This window comes from Microcaecilia unicolor, chromosome 3 (assembly GCF_901765095.1).
Source record: "Microcaecilia unicolor chromosome 3, aMicUni1.1, whole genome shotgun sequence".
Classification (NCBI taxonomy): Eukaryota; Metazoa; Chordata; class Amphibia; order Gymnophiona; family Siphonopidae; genus Microcaecilia; species Microcaecilia unicolor.
The window spans coordinates 238,656,254-238,681,949 of NC_044033.1; the positions used below are offsets into that span (position 1 = coordinate 238,656,254).

The following is a 25,696-nucleotide window of genomic DNA, read 5'->3' on the forward strand; positions in this document are numbered from 1 at the left end:
ACTATGTTAAATAGATTTTCAAATATCTCATTTTCCCCACGTATGTCAAAGGAAACCATTCATTCCACTTTCTTTCTTCATGGCTTCCCAATACCAGTGCTTCAGATGTAGCCAGATTGAACTTCAAGCATGCCACCTTTTCAAAAGACTCAGCTTACAACACCAATGGTAAAGATTGCATTGGCGGTCAAAAATCCAACAGGATGTCATCAGCAAATTGCACAGCTTCATTTCTGATCCCACACTTACTCCAAAATCTGGTTGCTTTGCCCAGTAACTCAAAACTAAAGCTCTAAGTATAGGAGAAACAAAAGAAGTGAAAGAAGGCAACCTCGTCAAGTTACTCTAGTCAACATAAAGGGATCAGATATGAAACCATTTATCATTACAGATGCCATTTTTTCCTGATATAAGATTTGAATCATGTCCATAATAAGTCACTCAATCCATAAGTAACAGTAATCTATCTGCAAGAATTTTTGCCCAACAAAGATATGGACCTATAAGATTCCAGTCTTATATAGTTTTTACCTATTTTTGGTATAACCAAAAGTAAGACTTTTGCCATACTTAGGAAACTGCCAATCTTCAAAAACTTGAGTGAAATATGCCACCAGGGGCAGATTAATATGATCTTTCAATAATTTATAAAATTGTGCCAGAGAACCAACCAGTGCTGGTGTTTTTACTTCCTTAAAAGTCTTAAGAATGTCCTTAGCTGAAATCCCCACATGAGGCCTTGCCATGTCTGCTATCACGAATTTTAGAAAGCACTCTTTAGCAAGATATGATTTGACTGTTAGAATCTGTCAGCCATTTGCTATATAAATTCCCCAAGGATTGCTCAAACACCTTGAGTAATTGATCACGTGGAGGGGCATAATTGAACAAAAACGTCTATCTCCATGGGCGTTTATCTCCGAGAACATGTCCGTGAAGGGGCGGACCGAACCGTATTTTCGAAAAAAATAGACGTCCATGTTTTATTCAACAATTTGTGAGCTGGGCGTTTTTGTTTTTCAGTGATAATGGAAAATGAAAGCGCCCAGCTCAAAAACGAATAAATCCAAGGCATTTGTTCGTGGGAAGGGCCAGGAGTCTTAGTGCACTGGTCCCCCTCACATGCCAGGACACCAACCGGGCACCCTAGGGGGCACTTTTACAAAAACCAAAAAAAAGGTAAAAGAGCTCCCAGGTGCATAGCACCCTTCCCTTGGGTGTTGAGCCCCCCAAATCCCCCTCAAAACCCACCGCCCACAAGTCTACACCATTACTATAGCCCTAAGGGGTGAAGGGGGGCACCTACATGTGGGTACAGTGGGTTTGGGGGGCGGTTTGGAGGGCTCCCATTTACCAGCACAAGTTTAACAGGTGGGGGGATGGGCCTGGGTCCACCTGCCTGAAGTCCACTGCACCCCCTAATAACTGCTCCAGTGACCTGCATACTGCTGCCAGGGAGGTGGGTATGACATTTGAGGGTAAAAATAAAAAGTTGTGAAACGGCATATTTTGTGGTGGGAGGGGGTTTGTGACCATTGGGGGAGTCAGGGGAGGTCATCCCCGATTCCCTCCAGTGGTCATCTGGTCATTTAGGGCACTTTTTGGGGCTTTATTCGTGGAAAAACAGGGTCCAGGAAAAGTGCCCTAAATTCACGCTAAAAACGCATATTTTTCTTCCATTATCGGCGAAAGGCGCCCATCTCTGATCGCCCGATAACCACGCCCCAGTTCCACCTTCACCACGCCTTCGACACGCCCCCATCAACTTTGTCCGCATCCGTGACGGAGTGCAGTTGAAAACGTCCAAATTCGGCTTTCGATTATACCGCTTTATTCGTTTTTGTGAGATAAACGTCTATCTCCCGATTTGGGTCGCAATATAGGCATTTTTCTTTTTCAATTATAAGCTGGATTGTATTCTCATCTCTCCCTGATAGTAAATATCATATACATCTGGGGACCCAACTATGGCTTGAATAAATGTGCCAACTTCTTATCAGTTTTATAGACAAACTAATGAAGTATATATTTTTTATATATTTATTTTTCACATTTATATCCTGCTTTGACCAGTGTGGATAACAGTAAAAACAAACACAATTTAAAACCTACAAAGACATGTCAAGTATCATTTAAACCAGTATGTTTAAACACGATTAAAGAGTTCACTCCTCCAGAAAGACCTTGACAAAACAGTGGGCTTTCAAGTATCTTTTAAATTTGTAGAACTTTGGTTAACTAGCTAATAAGGGCTGTTAATTTGATGTTAATAATCAATTATCAGAACTAATTGGTATTGAGATTTATGTATACAAGTCACTTAAGTGTATTTTATAACATGGTGCACCTAAATTCTAAGTCACACAGTTGAAAAGGGAACATAGCAACGGGAGAGGCAGGGGCATTTCTAAAGTCTATGCACAATATTAGAGAATACACATGATCTGTGCCTAATTTAGGCATCAGGATTTACACCAAGTAAAATGTGGGCTAAATAAACATGACCAAATTTGGTTGTGTGGAGAGCTGCTCGGCGTATTCTACATAACGTGTGGAAATTTAAAGTCTATTTTTTAAAATTTAGGCATACTTTAGAGAATACCCCAGGTGTGATTTTTTTCCATGTGGATTTTTCAGGCTTCATATATAGATTCTAGCCCTATATGTGTTCCTGTATAACAAAGATATATGGCATTATATAATATATAAACTCAAAATAATACAGGGAGTGCAAACATTTATAAATCTATAACTGCCAAATTGTTTGCACAATTAGTTTGCGGGCGCTTTCCACCTTATAATGACAATTAAACAAATGGAACCTCAAATCCCCCGGTAGCGAAAATTTCAATACAGAACTACCACTACCAACATAGGGGTCCGTTTATTATCATAGGTTCCGTAAGGGAAAACCAATCGCTCAAAAAAACTCACTCTAAGTGAGAAAAACGAGCGACTTAAAAAACCTCCTCCTGTTCCTTACTAACACCTAATGTGGAGTACGCCAATCACCAAACTAAAAAAACATGTCCTAAGACAATTGTATCCATTGTTCACCACCCTTCTGAACTAAAAGCCCCCCCAGGAAAACAACATCCATCTTCTAAATCTCTTAGACCCCCCCCCGAGGAAAACAAAATTTTAACAGCTTGGGTATTTGGGTACTTAGCTGCAAGGCATGGATCAGTCCAGATCCCAACAGGGGCTCCTGATAGTGTTCAAGGGGAGAAGTTGCTGTCTTTCACCCCAACATTCAACTCTTCAACAAGTGTGCCTTGTTTCGCCTACAAAAAGGCTGCGTCAGGCATTGTATGCAAGCTAACCATCAGTTTCATCAATTGCAATGCATGATTATTGATTGTATCAAATTGGGTAAGAGAGAGGAGGGGATTTAAAAAACAATCTGTGGAGAAGGGAACAACACTGGATCTATAAGCTAGATACAGTAGAACCTAATGGCCTTAATAAAGGCATTGAGTGGAACGCTTATTATTAAAGTAGGCAGTTCCCCCATAGGCCAGCGTCATTTTACAGTTGCAGCTTTGGAGCCTTTTCATTGGATAAGGATCTTGACACTGGGGACTCTTATAGTTAGCGTGGTTGACTCCCTCTGCGCCATCTTTGGATCATTAGTGACCGGGACTTTGGTATTCAAGTCTGTTGGAGTCTCTGAGTTTATGATATGCAGTGCTCTTCCTGACGCAGCCTTTTTGTAGGCGAAACAAGGTGCACTTGTTGAAGAGTTGAATGTTGGGGTGAAAGACGGCAACTTCTCCCCTTGGACACTATCAGGAGCCCCCGTTGGGATCTGGACTGATCCATGCCTTGCAGCTAAGTACCCAAATACCCAAGCTGTTAAAATTTTGTTTTCCTTGGGGGGTCTAAGAGATGTTGTTTTCCTGGGGGGCTTTTAGTTCAGAAGGGTGGTGAACATTGGATACAATTGTCTTAGGACATGTTTGTTTAGTTTGGTGATTGGCGTACTCCACATTAGGTGTTAGTAAGGAACAGGAGGAGGTTTTTTAAGTCGCTCGTTTTTCTCACTTAGAGTGAATTTTTTTGAGCAATTGGTTTTCCTCCTCTTCTGTCCCTTACGGAACCTATGATAATAAACGGACCCCTATGTTGGTAGTGGTAGTTCTGTATTGAAATTTTCGCTACTGGGGGATTTGAGGTTCCATTTGTTCAATTGTCATTATAAGGTGGAAAGTGCCCGCAAACTAATTGTGCAAACAATTTGGCAGTTATAGATTATATAATATATGGCATTATCCAAAATTAATAACATGACTTTAATATACAGACACAGACTTCATCTCTAAAGCCTATTATTTAGGTTGTTATCAGAATCAATGTTCTGGCCATAACAGCCAATGAATCTTGAATTACTCTTGCAGCTGGAGAGACGCTGTGGCTAGCAAAACTGCATATTGTTATGAAACCCAGGCCCTTTGTCAAGGTGTACCCTTAATATGGTGCCAGTAAGACAAAACAATGGCCCCTGAAGTCACAACAATATTATGTGCGCATCACCCACAAGACTAGAATATGTGTTAGTACAGCTGCAGCCTATAATTTCTGTATAAAAAGGGGATCTTTTCAGAGACAAGAGCTTGTTGACATTCCCTCCGAGGAACAGAACTGCATTGGACTTGACTGACCATCTGAGTTATACGCTGCCATCTAGAGATCTGCAACTATTGAAAGAATCCCAAAGGAGAGACAACTAAAAATTCAATACAAAAAGTAGTCAATCTTGAAAAAATGATGAAAAAGTATATTGGATGCCTAGAGAAGTAATCACTGTGATGTCTCTTAATTAAAAGGGCACAAGGGAGAGTTCAGTATAGGCTGTACCTACAGCCAAGCGTGAATTTCAGTGAGTCAAACCGCAAAAGCGGCTCACTTTAAAGCTCTATACATCATAAAGTACTCTCTAAACTTGAAGCCCTTAATAACTCCCCAAGTGAATATAACTTATTTTATTTATTTTATTTTATTTATTGCATTTGTATCCCGCATTTTCCCACCTCTTTGTAGGCTCAATGTGGCTTACAATACATCATGAATAGTGGACATATATTAGAAGGTAGACAATTAGTGATACAGAAGGATCTTGGGAACATGATAATGATAAAACGTGATAGTAGTATAAAAAGCAACTATTATAAGACAGTTCTGAATATATGTGGAGGAGTAGTGTATATTAACATTGGTTGATCTTTTTGTTATGCCTTGTTAAAGAGATGGGTCTTCAATAGTTTGCGGAAGTTCATTAGTTCGTAAATCGTTTTTATGTTGCGCGGCAATGCATTCCATAACTGTGTGCTCAAGTAAGTAAAGTTAGACGCGTGCATCAGTGGCGTTCCTAGGGGGGCGGACACCCGGGGTGGCGCCCCGCCCCCCGGGTGCAGCACCCCCCCCCCCCCCCCGATGCAGCGCGGACCCCCCCGGGTGCAGTGCCCCCCCCGATGCAGCGTGGACCCCCCCGGGTGCACACCACTGGGGGGGGTGCCGCAGCGTGCGCCTGCTCAGAGTTCCCTGACTTTGCGTGTTCGCTGCAGCTCCCTCTGACCCAGAACAGGAAGTAACCTGTTCCAGGGCAGAGGGAGCAGCGAACGCGCAAAGTCAGGGAACTCTGAGCAGGCGCACGCCGCGGCACCCCCCAGCGGCGTGCACCCGGGGCGGACCGCCCCCACCGCCCCCCCCCCCCTTGGTACGCCACTGGCATGCATTAGTTTGTATTTTAGACCTTTGCAGTTAGGGAAATGTAGATTCAGGAATGTGCAGGATGATCTTTTGACATTCCTGGGTGGTAGGTCTATCAGGTCTGACATGTAGGCTGGTGCATCTCCGTGTATGATTTTGTGAACTAGGGAGCATATTTTGAACGTGATGCATTCTTTAAGTGGGAGCCAGTGTAGTTTCTCTTGTAGGGGCTTAGCACTTTCATATTTTGTCTTACAGAATATGAGTCTGGCTGCGGTATTCTGGGCTGTTTGAATTTAAATTTAAGTGTCCCAAAACAATAATAAGGATTAAGTAAATCTGCTAAATAGAAATAGTTTTATCAATAGGTATCCATATACAATCAAACCCTTTAATCCAACAGGAGCATACTTTCCTCCCAGTGGTCTTAATGCAAACTCTCTTGAAACTGTATAAATATAACAAGCAATACACTGCACCGGAAGATAAGGAACAAACAGGAGCAAATTTAATTTAATCTGTAGGGAGTGCACTATCCGAGCAAAATATTTCCTAGTCGTAAATGGATTATGTTTAACCGATGGAACAAATGGAAGCCCCTTATTCAAAAGACTCATTTGTTCGTCAGATAGTGAAACTCCCGATATGTTAAACACTAATGAGTCTTGGGACTGTAGGATCGGGTTTGAGGTCGCTCCCTGTTGTCTATCCATTGTTACGCTCAACCTCCTATAAGAATGCATCCCTCTCCTGTTCGGATACGGATCCTGCTGAAAATAAGACTTATTCGCAGACCAAATATATTCAGCGTATTAAAAAAGGAGGATGGAAGACCAAACGACAGCCGGCATGGGTAAAAAGTGAGGTGAAGGAAGCTATTAGAGCTAAAAGAAAATCCTTCAGAAAATGGAAGAAGGAACCAACTGAAAATAATAAGAAACAGCATAAGGAATGTCAAGTCAAAACCAAGTGCTGATAAGGAAGGCTAAGAGGGACTTCAAAACAAAGATTGCGTTGCAGGCAAAAACACACACAGTAAATTTTTTTTAGGTATATTAAAAACAGGAAGCCGGAAAAGGAATCAGTTGGACTGCTAGATGGCCTAAGAGTAAAAGGGGCGATCAGGGAAGACAAAGTCGTAGCGGAGAGATTAAATGAATTCTTTGATTCGGTCTTCACCGAGGAAGATTAGTAGGAAGATTTGGGTGGGATACCGGTGCCAGAAATGGTATTCGAAGCTGACGAGTCAGTGAAACTTAATGAATTCTCTGTAAACCTGGAGGATGTAATGGGGCAGTTCTACAAACTGAAGAGTAGCAAATCTCCTGGACCAGGTGGTATTCATCCCAGAGTACTGATAGAACTGAAAAATGAACTTGCGGAGCTACTGTTAGTAATATGTAATTTATCCTTAAAATCGAGCATGGTACCGGAAGATTGGAGGGTGGCCAATGTAACACCAATTTTTAAAAAAGATTCCAGAGGAGATCCGGGAAATTATAGACTGGTGAGTCTGACATCGGTGCCAAGCAAAATGGTAGAGACTATTATAAAGAACAAAATTACAGAGCATATTCAAAAGCATGGATTAATGAGACAAAGCCAGCATGGATTTAGTGAAGGGAAATCTTGCCTCACCAATTTACTACATTTCTTTGAAAGGGTGAACAAACATGTGGATAAAGGTGAACCAGTTGATATTGTGTATCTGGATTTTCAGAAGACGTTTCGCAAAGTACCTCATGAAAGACTCCAGAGGAAATTGGAGAGTCATGGGATAGGAGGTAGTGTTCTATTGTGGATTAAAAACTGGTTAAAAGATAGAAAACAGAGAGTAGGGTTAAATGGTCAGTATTCTCAATGGAGAAGGGTAGTTAGTGGGGTTCCCCAGGGGTCTGTGTTGGGACCGCAGTTTTTTAAACATATTTATAAATGACCTAGAGATGGAAGTAACAAGTGAGGTAATTAAAATTGCTGATGACACAAACCAGCTCATTTTCGAAAGAGATCGCCGGCCATCTTCTGACACAAATCGGGAGATGGCCGGCGATCTCCTGAAACCGGCCAAATTGGTATAATCGAAAGCCGATTTTGGCCAGTTTCAACTGCTTTCCGTCGCGGAGCCAGCGAAAATTCAAGGGGGCATGTCGGTAGGGTACTGAAGGCAGGACAGGGACGTGCTCACAAGATGGCCAGCTTCACCCGATAATGGAATAAAATAAGCCAGGCTTGACGAGCATTTTGCCGGCTTTACTTGGTCCCTTTTTTTTCATGACCAAGCTTCAAAAAAAGCCCCAATTGACCAAATGACCACCGGAGGAAATCGGGGATCACCTTCCCTTACTCCCCCAGTGGTCACCAACCCCTCCCACCCAACCCCCCCCCCCCAAACCCTTTTTTGCCAGCCTGAAATGTCATACCCAGCTCCCTGACAGCAATATGCAAGTCCCTGGAGCAGTTTTTAGTGAGTGCAGTGCACTTCAGGCAGGTGGACCCAGGCCCATCCCCCCTACCTGTTACACTTGTGGTGGTAAATGGGAGCCCTCCAAACCCCCCCCCCCAAAAAAAACCCCACTGTACCCACATGTAGGTACCCCCTTCACCCATTAGGGCTAAGGTAATGGTGTAGAGTTGTGGGGAGTAGGTTTTGGGGGGGATTTGGGGGGCTCAGTACCCAAGGTAATGGAGTTATGCACCTGGGAGCTATATATATTTTTTTTAATTTTTAGAAGTGCCCCCTAGGGTGCCCGGTTGGTGTCCTGGCAAGTGAGGGGGGGCCAGTGCACTACAAATGCTGGCTCCTCCCATGACCAAATGCCTTGGATTTGGCCGGGTTTGAGATCGCTGGCATTAGTTTCCATTATGGGCGAAAACCGATGCTGGCCATCTCAAACCCGGCCATCTCTGACATTTGGCCGGGCCCAATCGTATTAGCGAGGAAAAAGATGGCCGGCCATATTTTCGAAAATACGGTTGGCTCCGCCCACTTATGGAGCCAGCCCCGGAGATGGCCTCCCATAGAGATGGCCGGCGCCGTTCGATTATGCCCCTCAAAGTTATTCAAAGTCGTTAAATCACGGGAGGATTGTGAAAAATTACAAGAGGACCTTACAAGACTGGGAGGCTGGGCGTCAAAATGGCAGATGACGTTTAATGTGAGCAAGTGCAAAGTGATGCATGTAGGAAAGAAGAACCGAATTATAGCTACGTCATACAAGGTTCCACTTTAGGAGTCACCAACCAAGAAAGGGATCTAGGTGTCGTCATTGATGAAACGTTGAACCCGTCTGCTCAGTGTGCTGCTGTGGCTAAGAAAGCAAATAGAATGTTAGGTATCATTAGGAAAGGAATGGAAAACAAAAATGAGGATGTTATAATGCCTTTGTATCATTCCATGGTGCGACTCTACCTTGAATATTGTGCTCAATTCTGGTCGCCGCATCTCAAAATCCTGTGAAATTAGAAAAGGTACAGAGAAGGGCGACGAAAATAATAAAGGGGATGGGACGACTTCCCTATGAGGAAAGTCTAAAGCGGCTAGGGCTCTTCAGCTTGGAGAAAAGGCGGCTGAGAGGAGATATGATAATGAGTGGAGTTGAACGGGTAGATGTTTTCGCTTTCCTAAAATACTAGGAATAGGGGGCATGCGATGAAGCTACAAAGTAGTAAATTTAAAACAAATTGGAGAAAACTTTTCTTCACTCAACGTGTATTTAAATTCTGGAATTCGTTGTTAGAGAATGTGGTAAATGCGGTTAGCTTAGCGGAGTTTTAAAAAGTTTTGAATGGCTTCCTAAAGGAAAAGTCCATATACCATTATTAAATGGATTTGTGGAAAATCCACTATTTCTGGGATAAGCAGTATATAATGTTTTGCACTCTTTTGGGATCTTGTCAGGTATTTGTGACCTGGATTGGCCACTGTTGGAAACAGGATGCTGGGCTTGATGGTCTTTCCCAGTATGGCTAGTTATGTACTTATGACATGGATTTAAGTGGCAATGATTCTCTATCACTGCCACTGCTCAAATTCTGATCGTCTGTGAAGCCTTCAAAAGATGTGTGCTTCTGTGGCGCATCCCTGCCCGATGCTTCAGAGTCTTTAAACTTATTCATCCATGAATATATAGATCCTTGGGAATAATCCTGTGTGTCCCTTTGGAATTTTTTTACTTTATTTTGCTTCAATTTAGCTTTCAATTGTTCCAACATTTGTTGGTGCTCTAATTGTTCCTGAAATAATTTAGACTGGGTCTAGATTGTATATGGATGCCTATTGATAAAACTATTTCTATTTAGCAGATTTACTTAATCCTTATTATTGTTTTGGGACACTTAAGTTTAAGTTATATTCACTTGAGGAGTTATTAAGGGCTTCAAGTTTAGAGAGTACTTTATGATGTATAGAGCTTTAAAGTGAGTGGCTTTTGTGGTTTGACTCACTGAAATTCACGCTTGGCTGTAGGTACAGCCTATACTGAACTCTCACTTGTGCCCTTTTAATTAAGGGACATCACAGTGATTACTTCTCTAGGCATCCAATATACATTTTTATCATTTTTTCAGGATTGACTACTTTTTTGCATCACATTATATATGCCTGACATTAGGAGTGTATCCCTGTAGTTAATTCACTAATAAAAATGTTTTGCTTTCCATTAGCTTCATCATTATCTGAAGAACCTTCATTTTAAGAATGTTCTGGGTGAGACAATCTTTTTTGATGAGAATGGTGATCTTGCCATTGGATATGATATTATAAGCACTGTCGTTCTACCCAATGGGACACGGAGTATTGAAATTGTTGGAAGTTATAACCCTTATGCTCCACTAGGGGAGGACTTTGCCATCAATGAGAAGGTGATTGTGTGGGAGGACTTGTTCAGCCAGGTCAGATGTAAGATGGAAGCAGGGGTGTGCTGGTAAATTTTTAACAACGGGCTCTCTCTCTGGGCATAGCCAACCCTGAAATTTTGGGGGAGGGGGGATACATGCCTTTCTCTCCCCTTCTTTGTGCAGGCACACTAGGCATACCTTTGCTGAGCCCCACCAGCCAATAAATGGACTGCCACCATTCTCTGCTGCTTGTTTCTGGCTCTGAGCAGCATGATGGAACCTTCTTGTGCTTGCATGAAAAGTCCCAGCCAGGTGCTCAGAGTCCGAAACAAGGAGCACGGAGCAGCAGCAGTCTATTTATTTGGCTGGTGGGGTCTGCATCACTGCCAGCAAAGTAAAAGAGAATTCAGGAGGGGGCCCAAGCCCACATTTTGGGAGTCAGTTGTTAAAGTAGCCATGGGGCGGCCTACTTTAATAACCGGTTCCCAAAATTCTTAAAAATTTAACAAACGGCTCTTGCGAGCCCGTGAGAGCCCGCTCCAGCACACCAGTGGATGGAAGCTACTGAACCATGCACTTATCAAGCATGTTCTTATAAAACATATAAGAATAACAATGCTGATCACTGTAGCCCAAGTCAAGGGGAAACCTGAAAACATTATCAAAAATATAACAGGAAAAATTTGATTTATATCATATCTGCAGCTAACAATCCTATCACATTACAGACCCATATCCCACTCCTACACTCAAACAAATAACCTTATAAGAGAACCTTATCATTCAAAAAATTCTACAAATGGAGAGGGTTAAACAAGATATATTGTTTCCCTTGCCAGGAGATTAAACATTTACAAAGGAACCTAAAAAAATTGTCCCACCCACTTGAGAAATTTTGATTTCAATTGAAAAAATAAATTTCTCCTGAGCTGTGTGGTCAGAGCCTCATTAGGAAACATTTAAACTTCTCAACCACAAGAGGAAATACCTTTTCTCTTAAAGTAAGTTTTCAAAACCATAATTATATCCTTTTTTGCAAAAAAGGCCCCTTTTACCAAACTGCAGCAAAAGGGGGCCTGCGTTGGCATCGGCACGTGTTTTACACACCTACCGAGGCCCCCTTTAACTGCAGCTGGGCAGCAGTTTACAAAACCAGAACACTGTACCAGCGATTTTATGGTGAGAATACTAAAAGGAAACTTTAAAACAATATAGGAAATAAGACCTTTGAAGTCAGAATGATTAAATGTTTTGACATCCACAAGACAGGACTTAACAAAGATCTGGGTTTTGTAGCCCATTATAAACCATAAAATTCTACTGCTTTGTCACCTTCTTATCACCATGCATATCCCCCTGTCCCTCATCCACCTGGCCCTCACCGTCTCTCACCTAACCCACCCCATCCTCATCCTGTTAGACTGTCACTGAAATGCTTTGATGTTTCACTTATATATACTGTAATCTATCAACATTTGCTTATTTCTGATCTGACGAAGAAGGGCTACCTTTGAAAGCTAATCAAAAAATGTATTGTTAGTCCAATAAAAAAGGTATCATTTTCTTTTAATCTTTATTTCTATTAATTACCTTTAAAAGTGGACTAACCAGGCTGCCACATCTCTCTACTCAAAGTCATTTGAGGAAACAGATGTACTTCATCATTCTGTTATTAATTTTAAGGGTGACTAACACAAGAACATTCTTCAACACATTCCCCAATGAACCTGAATGACTGATTCCAGATCAACCTTTTTTCAAAGTTTATCTGTATTTCCACTAAAAATAGTGCTCATTCTTCACCCCTGTATTCTACTGAATAGCTTGGTAATGAGACAAAAAAAAAATGATAGAACCAGCTCATGTTTATAAAGAAAAGTAAAACTGCATCTGAAAAGTCACAATTCAGTGTTATCTCAATTCTCTCAATCCTTAGGCACCTCCGCAGTCTAGATGCAGCCTGAGTTGTCTTCCTGGGTTCAGGAAATTAACCAGGGAAGGAAAGTCCATCTGCTGTTACGACTGTATTCGCTGTTCAGAAGGCGAAGTCTCCAACCAAACTGGTGAGTGATAAGATTATAATGAGGCTACTCTTGGCACTGGTTATATTCGTTATTGAACTTGTGTCCAGCCTTAGCAAATAGCTTTGTTTAAAAATACTGGCAACCATGGTTATAAAAACATCAAGGTATTGATCACCATTATCCAGACAAATTTAGTTCTCACATAGATATTGTAATGACTCGTGGGTGCTGCCTAAAGCTGGCAGGCAGAGCATGGGAAGTGTCCACTTGTATTACCCCCAGCTATAGCATAGATTTTGGAGGGAGAGAGAAAACCTGGCCTGTGAAGAGAAGAAGAAGGATCCCAGACAGGTTCCATACAATATCAAGGAAAATCCTGACAGACAGAACAGGATTCTGATTTAGCCCAGGCACCCTGGCTGACTAAACAGTATAATATGGATATAGGCTGCAGCTGGGAGGGAGAGGGCTCCCCATGGGCTAATATGAAGGATGAAGTAAGAAGTGAGGAAACAGAGATGGAGTGGGCTGATCAGGCAGTGTCTCAAACTACGCCAGAGATCACAATCCCTGAAGAGGAAGAGCAAATGGAGGTAGCACTAGAGGAGAGAAGGAAACCAGCTGCAGGGAGCTTCAGTGACTGGATAAACTTTGCAATTTTTTCTTTCTTTCTTTCTTCACGCAGTCCCTGTGGGAAGACCAGAGCCAGTTTAACTGGTAAAGTGGGAGGTGGGGACAAGTTTAGGGTTACCATATGGCTCCAGAAAAAGGACAAGCCCCAGCCGAAACTACACTGAAGCTGTCAGCAAAGCAGTTTGAAAAGCTATTAGCTATTGCTGGACTGTTTGAACTGTGAGCTGAACTGTTGGAACTAAGAAATGAACTTCATTTGATAAGCCATAGTAAAGCTGTGGCTACTGTTTGGTGTTTGTCCTGGATATAGGACTCTGCTCTGAGCTGTGAGGGGGTGGAGGAGAATTTGTAAAGTTATTGAGGAATTTCAAGTTATACTGAAGAAAAGGGTTAAACAAGCTGTGTGCCAAAGGCCTTTACTGAAAGGAAGGAAGGCTGGTCTGCCTTCCCCTCTTGAGTTACATATTAGAAATACAAACCACACAGTACTTTAGCTTGTGGTAGACTGAAATCCCAGATGGGATTTAAGGATAGGGATTGCAGTAGGATTTTTTTGTTTGTTTTGTATTTTGGAGGCTCACTGTGCAGCAGCCTCACATTTCAAGCCAGGAAAAAACTCCATACAGGCTTCTATCAACACTACAGCCAAGGGACATACTACAATATGTATTATACAAACTATTGGTCCAATACTCAGCACTAATTAACTTGGTAGAAGGGTTTTTTTTAGAAGATTAACTAGCACGGAATGAATTGTTCCAGTGTTTTCAGCAGCCCATAACTGGATATTTTTTTTGAGGGGGTGAACAACATGTGGACAATGGGGAGCCGGTGGATATTGTGTATCTGGATTTTCAAAAGGTGTTTGACAAAGTGCCTCATGAAAGACTCCAGAGGAAACTGGAGAGTCATGGGATCGGAGGTAGGGTATTACTATGGATTAAGAACTGGTTGAAAGATAGGAAGCAGAGAGTATTTATTTATTTATTACATTTGTACCCTGTGCTTTCCCACTCAAGCAGGTTCAATGCAGTTTACATAGTAACAGGGATTACAGAGTTATGATGAAGAAATATAAGTTAAGTATAGTAGAATAATAAAAGAAATAGGTAGCTAGTGAAGGGAGTAGGAGAGGTATGAGCAAGGGAAAGTGATCATTGGAGGAGGGGTAGAGGAGGCAGAGGGTGATAAGACATGGGATAAGCATAGGGAAATTAGGTGGTAGAAGTAGTAGGGTTAAATGGTCAGTATTCTCAGTGGAGAAGGGTAGTTAGTGGGGTCCCGCAGGGGTCTGTGCTGGGACCGCTGCTTTTTAACATATTTATAAGTGACCTAGAGATGGGAGTAACTAGTGAGGTAATTAAATTTGCAGATGACACAAAATTATTCAGGGTTGTCAAGTCGCAGGAGGAGTGTGAAAGATTACAGGAGAACCTCGTGAGGCTGGGAGATTGGGCATGCAAGTGGCAGATGAAGTTCAATGTAGTCAAGTGCAAAGTGATGCATGTGGGTAAGAGGAACCCGAATTACAGTTATGTCATGCAAGGTTCTGCGTTGGGAGTCACAGACCTAGAAAGGGATCTGGGAGTCATTGTTGCTAAGACGTTAAAAACTTTTGCTCAGTGTGCTGCAGCAGCTAAGAATGCGCACAGAATTATTAGGAAAGGGATGGAAAACAAACACAAGGACATTATAATGCCATTGTATCGCTCCATGGTGCGACCGCACCTTGAATACTGGGTCCAATTCTGGTCGCTGCATCTCAAAAAAGATATAAAGGAATTAGAGAAGGTGCAGAGAAGGGCGACAAAAATGATAAAGGGAATGGAACGACTTCCCTATGAGGAAAGGCTAAGAAGGTTAGGGCTTTTCAGCTTGGAGAAAAGGCGGCTGAGGGGTGATATGACAGAAGTCTACAAGATAATGAGCACAGTAGAGCGGACAGATGTGAAGCATTTGTTTACACTTTCAAACAACAACAAAACCAGGGGACACAAGATTAAGCTAGAATATGGTAGATTTAAAACAAATAGGAGAAAGTTTTTCTTTTCTCAGCGTGTAGTTAGACTCTGGAACTTGTTGCTGGAAAAAGTAGTGACAGCAGCTGGCCTTACGAAATTTAAAGGGGGTTTGGACAGATTCCAGAGGGAAAAGTCCATTGAACATTATTAAGAATTAAGTTTTTTTTTTTTTTTTTTTTGGGGGGGGGGGGGGGTTGCTGGGTTCTTGAAGCCTGGATTGGCTGCTGTCGGAGACAGGATGCTGGGCTTGATGGACCCTTGGTCTTTTCCTGGTATAGTGGTGCTTATGTACTTATAATATTTCATCTCAAAATCCAGGAAGAGCATTGTGGTGCTATCCTGTTACTGCTGGAGTGGTCCACTGCTGTAGCAATGGTAGAGTATGGACTTACATGGGCTTTGCAATATTCAGAAGTATTGTCCAGATAACTTTCCTATTAACTAAGGACAGGAAAATAGATGTCCTGGGTAGCTATCCTCAGGTTAAAAACCACTATAATGGTGTATGCTCAGGTGTCTCACAGCAATTTTCGGATCTGCACGCGCTTCCCATGTGATAAAAAATAAATTTTAATTTTTAGGACTGGGATCGTGTTTGGGTGCAGATAGTAGGCATTTTCTGTGCTAATCAGTTAGTGCAGCTACATTTCCACTTGCCAACTGATTAGTGGACGATTAGCAGGAAGCCCTTACCGCCTAGAAAATAGGTGTTAGTAAGGGCTCCCACACTATGGGCATGCGCTAATGAAGAAATCTTGGTGTAAACTGCTTTATGGGAACATTTAGATTTGAAAATATGGGGAACACGAGTAACAGACAGTAGTCAAATGAGGTAAAATGTCTATCATTCTTCCCAGTTTTAAGTGGTATTGTTACACCTCACTCCTATAGGTATCAGTCATAAATTTAGAACACCAAATTTTCTGTTGGGTGTGTAATCAAGGATTTTTGTCCAAATTTGCAAACATAAGAGTGGCCCAGGATCAACAAGATGAGAGTCAGCGGATTGCCTGTATTATGCAATATACTGCCTTATCACCAAGAATTGGTAAAGTGATCTATAAAAACTGGAGAATATTGCCTGCCCATGAAGTATTTTCTGGGCAGAAATGCATGGTATCCTATTCTAGACGAGCTAATCTAGCTGACATGTTATGTCATTCAGATATAAGTATCAAGAAATTAACCGGTCAGGGCAGACATTCTAAGTGTGGGAAACATAAGAGTTGCCATATTGAGTTAGACCAAAGGTCCATGTAACTTGGCATCCTCTTCCCAACAGTCGTCAATCCAAGTCATAAGTACATAGCAGAATCTCAAAAAGTAGATAGACTCCAAGTCCCTTATATCCAGGGCTAAGAACTAGCTTTCCCCAGGTCTACCTTAATAATAGTTTATGAACTTTTCCTCCAGGAATTTGTCTAAACCTTTTTAAAACCCAGCTAACTACTTTTGTGACATCCTCCAGCAACACGTTTCTGAACCTAAATGTGCACTGTGTGAAAAAAATATTTTTTCCTATTTGACTTAAATGTACTATTTACCAATTTTATGGCATGTCCCCTAGTCTTTGTACTTTTTGAAAGAGTAAACAACCATTTTATGGTTACCTGTTTCTCTCCACTCATGATTTTACAGACCGCTGTCATATTTCCCATCTGCACTTACTTCTCCAAGTTGAAGAGCCCTAACCTTTTTTTGCATTTCCTCATATAAGATTCAATCTATCCTCTTAATTTATTATTTTATTTATTTATTGCATTTGTATCCCATTCCCACCTCTTTGCAGGCTCAATGTGGCTTACAATACATCATGAATGGTGGAAATACATTAGAAAATAGACATTTTGTGTTATAGAAGGATCTTGGGCAATATGATAAGGATACAACATGATAATGGTATAACAAGCAGAATATTGTAAGACAGTTCTGATTACATGTGAAGGAGTTGTGTATATTCACATTGGTTGATCTTTGTGGTATGCCTTGTTAAAGAGATGGGTCTTCAGTAGTTTGCGAAAGTTCGTTAGTTCGCAAATCATTTTTAGGTTGCGCAGCAATGCGTTCTATAGCTGTGTGCTCACATAGGTAAAGTTTGATGCGTGCATTAGTTTGTATTTCAGACCTTTGCAATTAGGGAAGTGTAGGTTAAGGAATGTGCGGGATGATCTTTTGGCATTTCTGGGTGGTAGGTCTATCAGGTCTGACATGTAGGCTGGTGCATCTCCGTGAATGATTTTGTGGACTAGGGAGCATATTTTGAACGTGATACGTTCTTTGAGTGGGAGCCAGTGTAATTTTTCTCAGAGGTTTAGCACTTTCATATTTTGTTTTACCGAATATGAGTCTAGCTGCTGTGTTCTGGGCTGTCTGAAGTTTCTTGATTATTTGCTCTTTACAACCGGCGTAGAGTGCGTTGCAGTAGTCTAAATGACTGAGCACCATTGATTGTACCAGGTTATGGAAAACAGTCCTTGGGAAGAAAGGTCTTACTCTTTTTAGTTTCCACATTGAGTGGAACATCTTCTTGGTTGTGTTTTTCACGTGGCTCTCGAGTGTTAGGTGTCGATCGATGGTAACTCCAAGAATTTTTAGGTTGTCCGAAATTGGGAGGTTCAGATTTGGTGTGTTGATAGCGGTGAATTTGTTCTTGTTATGTTGAGAGGCATTGGGTTTTTTTCTGCATTAAGTTTCAGCCGAAATGCATCCAGTCATTCAGTCACCCCTCTTTGTACCTTATCTAATCATTCTGTGCAGCCACAAGAATACTACACAATACTTAATGTGCAGCTGAAAAGGATTTGGCCAATAGGGGGTAACATTATAAAAGGGCACCAATAATTAGGCACCTAGAAGATGCCTGGGAGGAGCCTATTCTATAAAAGAAAATAGACATTCATGTATGTCCTGCAACAGATACTGTTTGTGAGATAATAATACAATATTTTTCATTCTCAGATATGGATACCTGTATAACATGCCCAGAGGACCAATGGCCCAATCAGAAGAGAGATGCCTGCATCCCAAAAGTAATAACCTTCCTGTCCTATGAAGAGCCTTTGGGGATAACTTTGACTTTCATTATAATTTTCTTCTTTCTCATCACTGCTGTTATTTTGAGAATCTTTATTAGCTACCAAGACACTCCCATAGTGAAAGCCAACAACCGAGACATCAGTTACATTCTCCTCATCTCACACATGCTCTGCTTCCTCTGTTCTTTGATATTCATTGGCCGTCCTGAAAAGGTGACTTGTATTCTCCGACAGATGGTTTTTGGGATCACTTTTTCTATTTCACTCTCCTCTATATTGGCAAAAACCATCACTGTGGTCTTGGCCTTTCAAGCCATCAAACCTGGTAACAAGCTCCGGAAATGGATGAGTTCCAGGTTCTCAAACTCTATAGTCCTTTCCTGTTCCCTTCTTCAGGCTCTTCTCTGTCTCATCTGGTTGTGTACTGCTCCCCCCTTCCCATATCTTAATATGAAATCAGAAACTGGAACAATTCTAATTGAATGTAATGAAGGGTCAATCGTTGCATTTTACTGTGTTCTGGGATATCTTGGATTTTTGGCTGGTATCAGCTTCATCATAGCTTTCCTAGCAAGAAATCTACCTGACAGTTTCAATGAGGCCAAGTACATCACCTTCAGCATGCTGGTGTTCTGCAGCGTCTGGGTCTCCTTAATCCCAACGTATCTGAGCACAAAAGGCAAATATGTGGTGGCAGTGGAGATATTTGCTATCCTGTCTTCAAGTGCTGGACTTTTGGGTTGTATCTTTCTCCCTAAGTGCTACATTATTCTGCTGATGCCTGAAAGGAATAGCAGAAAATACATAACTAAAACCTAATCAATAGAAATAAAATAAAACATAGAAAAGAAAATAAGATGATACCTTTTTTGATTGGACTTAGTACATTTTTTGATTAGCTTTCGAAAGTAACCCTTCTTCGTTAGATCAGAAATAAGCAAATGTTGATAAATAACAGTATATATAAGTGAAACATCAAAACATTTCAGTAACAGTCTCACAGGATGAGGGTGGGGTGGGTTAAGCGAGAGACAGGGAGAGATGAGTGGGTGAGGGACAGGGAGATATGCATGGTGATAAGAGGGTGACAAAGCAGTAGAATTTTATAGTTTATGATGGGCTAGAAATCCCAGATCTTTAAGTCCTGTCTGGTGGGTGTAAAAATATTTAATCATTCTGACTTCAAAGGTCTTACGTTCCTGGACTGTCTTAAACTTTCTTTTTAGTATTCTCAGTATTCTCACCAAAAAATTATTGGTACAGTGTTCCAGTTTTGTAAAGTGCAGCCTCCACAGAGGTGACATCCTGGTTGGCAATGGAATTTTTCATATGATGTCTATGTAAATTAAATCTGTTCTTTAGCATCTGGATTGTTTCTCCAATATAGCACCATTCATCATCACTTTTAACATTGAATAATATATACCACATTGGAAGATGAGTATGTGAAAGATTCCTTTATGTTGAATATTTTTCCTTTGTGAAAGACTGTGGGATCCTGTGAAATGTTTTGGCAAAGTTTGCAGGTGGATATATTGCAAGGATTTGTGCCACTCTTTTCTTTTTGAGTTTCTACTGGGACCTTGCTTCTCACTAGTAGGTTTTTAAGTTGAGTGGTTGCCGGAAGGCCAGCACTGGTGGGGATGGGAATATCTCTCTCAGTGGCTGTAGATCTTTAATGATTTTTCTCAAATTTTCTAATTCTGGGTTGTATGTCACTACAAGGTGGATTCTGTCTGTGGTTTTCTTTTCCTTGTACTGTAACAGATTCTCCCTGGGAGTTTTAAGGGAGGAGGCAACATTCTTGGAGATAAATTTGGGGTTGTAGCCTTTTTGTTTGAAGGATTCAGTCAGGATTTTCAGGTGTTTATCTCTGTCCCCTGTGTTTTAGAGCTCTGACGAAGAAGGGTTACCTTCGAAAGCTAATCAAAAATGTACTGTAAGTCCAATTAAAACAGGTATTTTATTTTATTTTCTATGTTTTATTTTATTTTTATTGATTGCCTTTAAAAGTGGACAAACACAGCTACCACATCTCGCTAACTAAAACCTGAATTGATTAAAATGTGTGCAAATGATGGATTAATTTATTGCTATCATTTATTGGGCAAGTCCAAAGTGAATGATCAGTGTTTTTGCCAGAAACTATATCACTGGTCAAGGTCATCCTAAAGTTCACATTTTTTCAGTTATAGCTAATATAAGATGTTAATATACAATTTGAAAATAACATTTAAGTAAATGTAATGGTCAAAACTTTACTATTGGATTAACCTTACATGTGAATAGCATTTTAGTGTGTTCCTCTCTTCATGTTTATTCAGGTTGCAAGGAACGGGTCCTAAAAAGACTCCAAATTGCTCAAAATACAGCTGCCTGATTTATTTAAAGCTAGTGTTTTGTTCAAGATATGTACATTTATTTTTCAAATAATATACAGACTAGCTCCAGATTATACGCACCATCTAATTGATCTATCTTTACATAGGGGTCCTTTTACAAAACTGCTGTAGAAAGTGGCCTGAGGTGGTGTGGGCCCGTCTTTTTGGTGTGCACTGGGCCACTTTTTACCATAGCTGGGAAAAAGGCCAATTTTTAATAGGCCATGAAACGGGCGTGCACAAATATTAAAACTAGCGCGCTTCTATTTACGACCTGAGCCCTTACTGCCAGCCATTGACCTAACAGTAAGGGCGTGCATGCTACCTGCATGGTAACCATGCAGCATGCACCAATTTGGACACACTGCTGATTACCACTGGGAATGGTCCCTGCCGTAGAAAACAGAAAACTATTTTCTACCATGGGATTCAGTGCACACCAAACTCGGAATTACCAATGGGTGCACATGATACCTCAGCGGTAGTGTTGATTTGGCACATGCTACCCACGCATTAACCCTCCCATGGCTTCGTAAACAGGCCCATAATGTTTTCCTTGGAGTCAGGGATTTCTTCAGATTCTGTCCTCAAAATTTTAAAAATGTCTGCTACAAATCACTACTTTCCTCAAATTTCTCCTACATTGGAACTAAATTTTGGAACTCTCTCCCTAAATCTGTTAGATTCCATGCTAATTATATGCAATTTTGAAAGAAGTTAAAAATTAATTTCTTTACAAATTCATTTCAAATGTATTTATGTTAGTCTAAGTTCATTGATCTAATTAACTGGTCGACATCCTTATCGTTTGCTTGTATTATGTCTTTATCAAAGTGTATATTGTTATATCCCTTCTGTTTATCTGTTGTTCCTTGTTACTCAATCCAATGAATAATTTTCATTCTATATGTATTCAGTCTATAATGTAAGCCACATTGAACTCAAGACTTTTTGGGATAATGCAGGATATAAATGTCACAACTAACAACTAAGCTGCGGTAAAAAGTGGCCTGCGGTAGTATAGGCGCATGTATTGGGCTCGCACTGGGCCAGTTTTTACTGCATTTGCAAAAAAGGTTTTTTTTTAAATGGGATGGGAAAAGGGCATGTGGCAAAACTAAAACCAGCGTGTGCCTAAAAGCGGCCTGAGCCCTTAACGCCACCATTGATATAGCAGTAAGGAATCCCACGCTACACGTGCCAATTACTGCTGGAAACATCACATATGGGAGGAAATAAATAAATAATTCATCCAGGCAGTATGGACATGCACCAAATCTGAAATTATTACCAGGGGTCTCAGTAGTCTGGTGGTAGGTTCGTTTTGGCATGCTGCACAGGCGTAGCACCTAACGTCGTTGTAAAAGGGCCCCTGAATAATAAGACAGTAGTAACACTTGGAGGCTACTTAGGAAGCTGTGGAGGGCCTATGCACATCTAGCATGCGCCAAGTTAGCATTATCGCATGGCTACCATGTGCCCTAGGCGGTAATTTTGAAGTTTCCTTGTAAACGATTCTGAAAATGGTTCTCATGAAATACAAGATATTAACACACTTTTCCCCCATGCCCCATCTCATTTGCAGGAATTCAGCTCTTCAAAGTCAACTTGTGTGTAATTGTTGCTTGAGAATCACATGTGTATCTCTGCAGTTGGGATTGTTGCTAAAAATTTACATCATTTTGCTAGAGCAGATGACTTGTCCCCCTATGCCCACTGAAGATCAGATGGGATGCTGGAATCAAACAGTTGTGACTGAATTCATCCTACTGGACATTCAGAATATCTGGAAGCAGAGATTGAGCTCTTTGTGGTTTTTCTGACTATGTACCTCTTCACCCTGGGTGCTAACTTGATCAACATTGTCGTCGTCTGGGTGGATCAGTGCCTCCACAACCCCATGTCATTCTTCCTTTGTAACTTATCATTCCTGGACATCTGCTATTCCTCTGCTAACATCCCCAAGTCCCTCAAGGACTTCCTCTAAGAAAGGAAAACAATTTCCTTTGGTGAATGTGTTGCCCAGATGTACATCGCTCTTTCCTTGGCAGCAGCAGAATGACTCTTTCTTGCAGTGATGGCATGTAATCACTATTTGGTAATATACTACCCTTTGAGCTTCATAATCATTATCTGTTGGGCGGTGTGTGTGTTAGGACAGCAGTCAGCACTTAGATAGGTGGTTTTCTGCTCTCTGTGGTAGATGTGGCTTTCACTCTAGATGACTGAGGGGTAAAGGGGCACTCACGGAAGATAAGGCCATAGCGGAGAGATTAAATGAATTCTTTGCTTCAGTCTTCACTGAGGAAGATTTGGGAGAGGTACCAGGGGGAGAAATGTTCTTCAGTGCTGATGAGTCAGAGAAGCTGAATCAAATCTCTGTAACCCTGGAAGATGTAGTGGGGCAATTTGACAAATTGAAGAGTAGCAAATTGCCAGCACCAGATGGTATACATCCCAGAGTATTGACAGACTTGAAAAATGAACTTGCAGAGCTATTGTTATTAATATGTAATTTATCCTTAAAATCAAGTATGGACCCCTCCGAGGGACACCACCTTGCAGTGATGGAGGGGATTCTGTGTTTCAATGACTCAGAGGGCTATGCTGAAGGGTTACCCATATCAGACAGGCCTCTGAGGAGAAACCAGACAAAGAGTGTCCCAAACTAGGGAGAGTGGAAAGATGGCAACCTGAATCTCGTACACTCAACGGCCCAGCTGTCCTCTGAAGTTCTGTCTTTGTTTACTTGAAATTTCCACTCTGCAACTGCAGTTACCTTAACTGAGAGGAAGGGGACAATCGGGGGTCAGCCGCCGATGACCAGAGTTTTGTCCCCTGTGCAGCAAGTGTGGGACCGCTGCGCGACGAGCTGCCCACAGATGACTGGGTTGGTGAATCCTTAGCGCCAGCGAAGGAGCGTCGATGCTCTTGGACCTGGAAACAACTTCATCACTCCCAAATCATTTAACCACCATGTCCAAAGGAGTGGAGGAGAGAGTTAGGAGTCCATGCTGAAACGGAAGTCGTTTACAGCTGAACCCGAGTCGACGGTGCCACGCCTAAACCCGTAAGAGCCATCAGCTTGGAGTTTTGGCTCCCATGGAGGTTACATTGAATATCATTTGGAAGGCTTTCCAGGACCTAACCTAATCTTATTAGTGAGCTACATGGATAACCTAATTAAACCCTTTGAGAAAGAAAAATTGATACAGCGAATGAAGTTCTACAGGAATATAACATTTATACCATTTGTGCAAGAATACAGAAATTAATCACTCTTGCGGGTGGTCTTGTGAGAAGGGGGCACCTTAGAATGGAATTTGGTTTGGGGGAGGGCCTTATGAGGGGCCTTTTAACAAAAGGGTTGCAGAGCAGCAATATGTAACTACCTCTCTGTCACAACTTGACCACTGGTGGCATTCCCGGAACTGCTAGATTAAAAAATAAATATACCTTGGGATATTGCAGGAGCACCTACCACCACCTTAATGGGTTGTGGTAAGTGCTTCCCCACACATGGCCACATTGTAAGTGCAAGCTTACCACTTAGCCATGTGGGTTTTTTTTAGCTTTTTACCCGCTGCGGTAAAAGGGCCCTGGTGCACGGCAAAAACGACTGCCACCGCTACCGCAGGGCTTATTTTACCACAGCTTGGTAAAAGGACCACTGATACTTTTGGCCAGTACTTCTCCTTGAGCAATGAGGCCCGGACGTGTTAGTCCTTTACCACGGGAACCAACAACCTGTGGATTAGAGGTACTGCAGGTTAGTGACTCCCATGGTAAATCAAGCTGTAGTAAAGACTCATCTCTTGCCGCACCTTGATAATTTCCCCACTTTCTATCAGTCACAAACTCTGACTGAAATATCAGATGTATTCAAAACAGTATGAACAGAATAATTGCACAGTGGATGAGCCAAGTCATCTGTTACACTATTATGTTATTAAATTGTGTCCTGCACAAGCACTTCAATCAAATTGATATTTGTCTTTATGTTAATGAAGACAGTTTCAATAAGATTATATTTATTTATTTATTTGCAGCATTTGTATCCCACATTTTACCACCTATTTGCAGGCTCAATGTGGCTTACATTATGCCTTAATGGTGATTGCCGTTCGGAATGAGAAATGCAGAGTATTATTACATTTAAAGTACAGAAAATAAAATGAGTCATAAGAAGTAAATATACAGTTCAAGCACTGAAGATTAAGGGTAAATGTAAAACATTCAACAGTAAAAATGTGAATAAAATGAATAAATAATTAAGAAATGTAACACTAAACGTCTATTTTCTAATATTTCCACTATTCATGATATACTGTAAGCCACATTGAGCCTGCAAAGAGATGGGAAAATGTGGGATACAAATGCAATAAATAAATAAATAAAAAGAGGTCAGTGTTAACTTAATATGGTAAAGTTTCGATGTCTGGTCCATTATGAAGGATATTTTATGTAGCACTCTTTGAACAAGTTAGTCTTTAGTAATTTACGGAAGTCTGTCAAAACATGCATAGTTTTTATGGCAGTTGGTAGAGCATTCCACAATTGTGTGCTGATGTAGGAGAAGCTAGATGCATAAATTGATTTATATTTAAGTCCTTTACAGCTGGGGTAATGGAGATTCAAAAAAGTGCGTGATGATCTTTTTGCATTCCTTGCTGGTAAGTCTATGAGGTCTGACATGTATGACGGGGCTTTGCCATGAACAATCTTATAAACCAGGGTACATGTTTTAAATACAATTCGATCTTTTAATGGGAGCCAATGTAGTTTTTCTCTGAGGGGTTTGGCGCATTCATATTTCGCTTTTCCGAATACGAGTCTAGCTGCAGTGTTTTGGGCAGTCTGGAGTCTCCTGATGATTTGTGCTTTGCATCCTGCGTAGATGGAATTGCAGTAGTCTAAGTGGCTCAGCACCATTGATTGCACCAAGTTGCGGAATACCTTCCTTTGGGAAGAAGGGTTTAATTCTTTTGAGTTTTCACATTACGTGGACCATTTTCTTTGTTACATTTTTCGCATGGCTTTCTAGTGAGAGATTTCTA

General features: G+C 41.2%; 1 protein-coding gene across 1 annotated transcript in view; it reads left to right on the forward strand.

The window, feature by feature from the left end:
- The window catches only part of LOC115464472 (vomeronasal type-2 receptor 26-like), a 39,574-nt gene extending 20,497 nt beyond the window's left edge, over positions 1–19,077 (forward strand). The window contains exons 3-5 of the mRNA XM_030194849.1: positions 10,372–10,599; positions 12,482–12,608; positions 18,182–19,077. Of these exons, the coding sequence (XP_030050709.1) occupies positions 10,372–10,599; positions 12,482–12,608; positions 18,182–19,077 (1,251 nt within the window). The remainder of the gene's footprint in view (positions 1–10,371; positions 10,600–12,481; positions 12,609–18,181) is intronic.
- Positions 19,078–25,696: the final 6,619 nt, after the last annotated feature.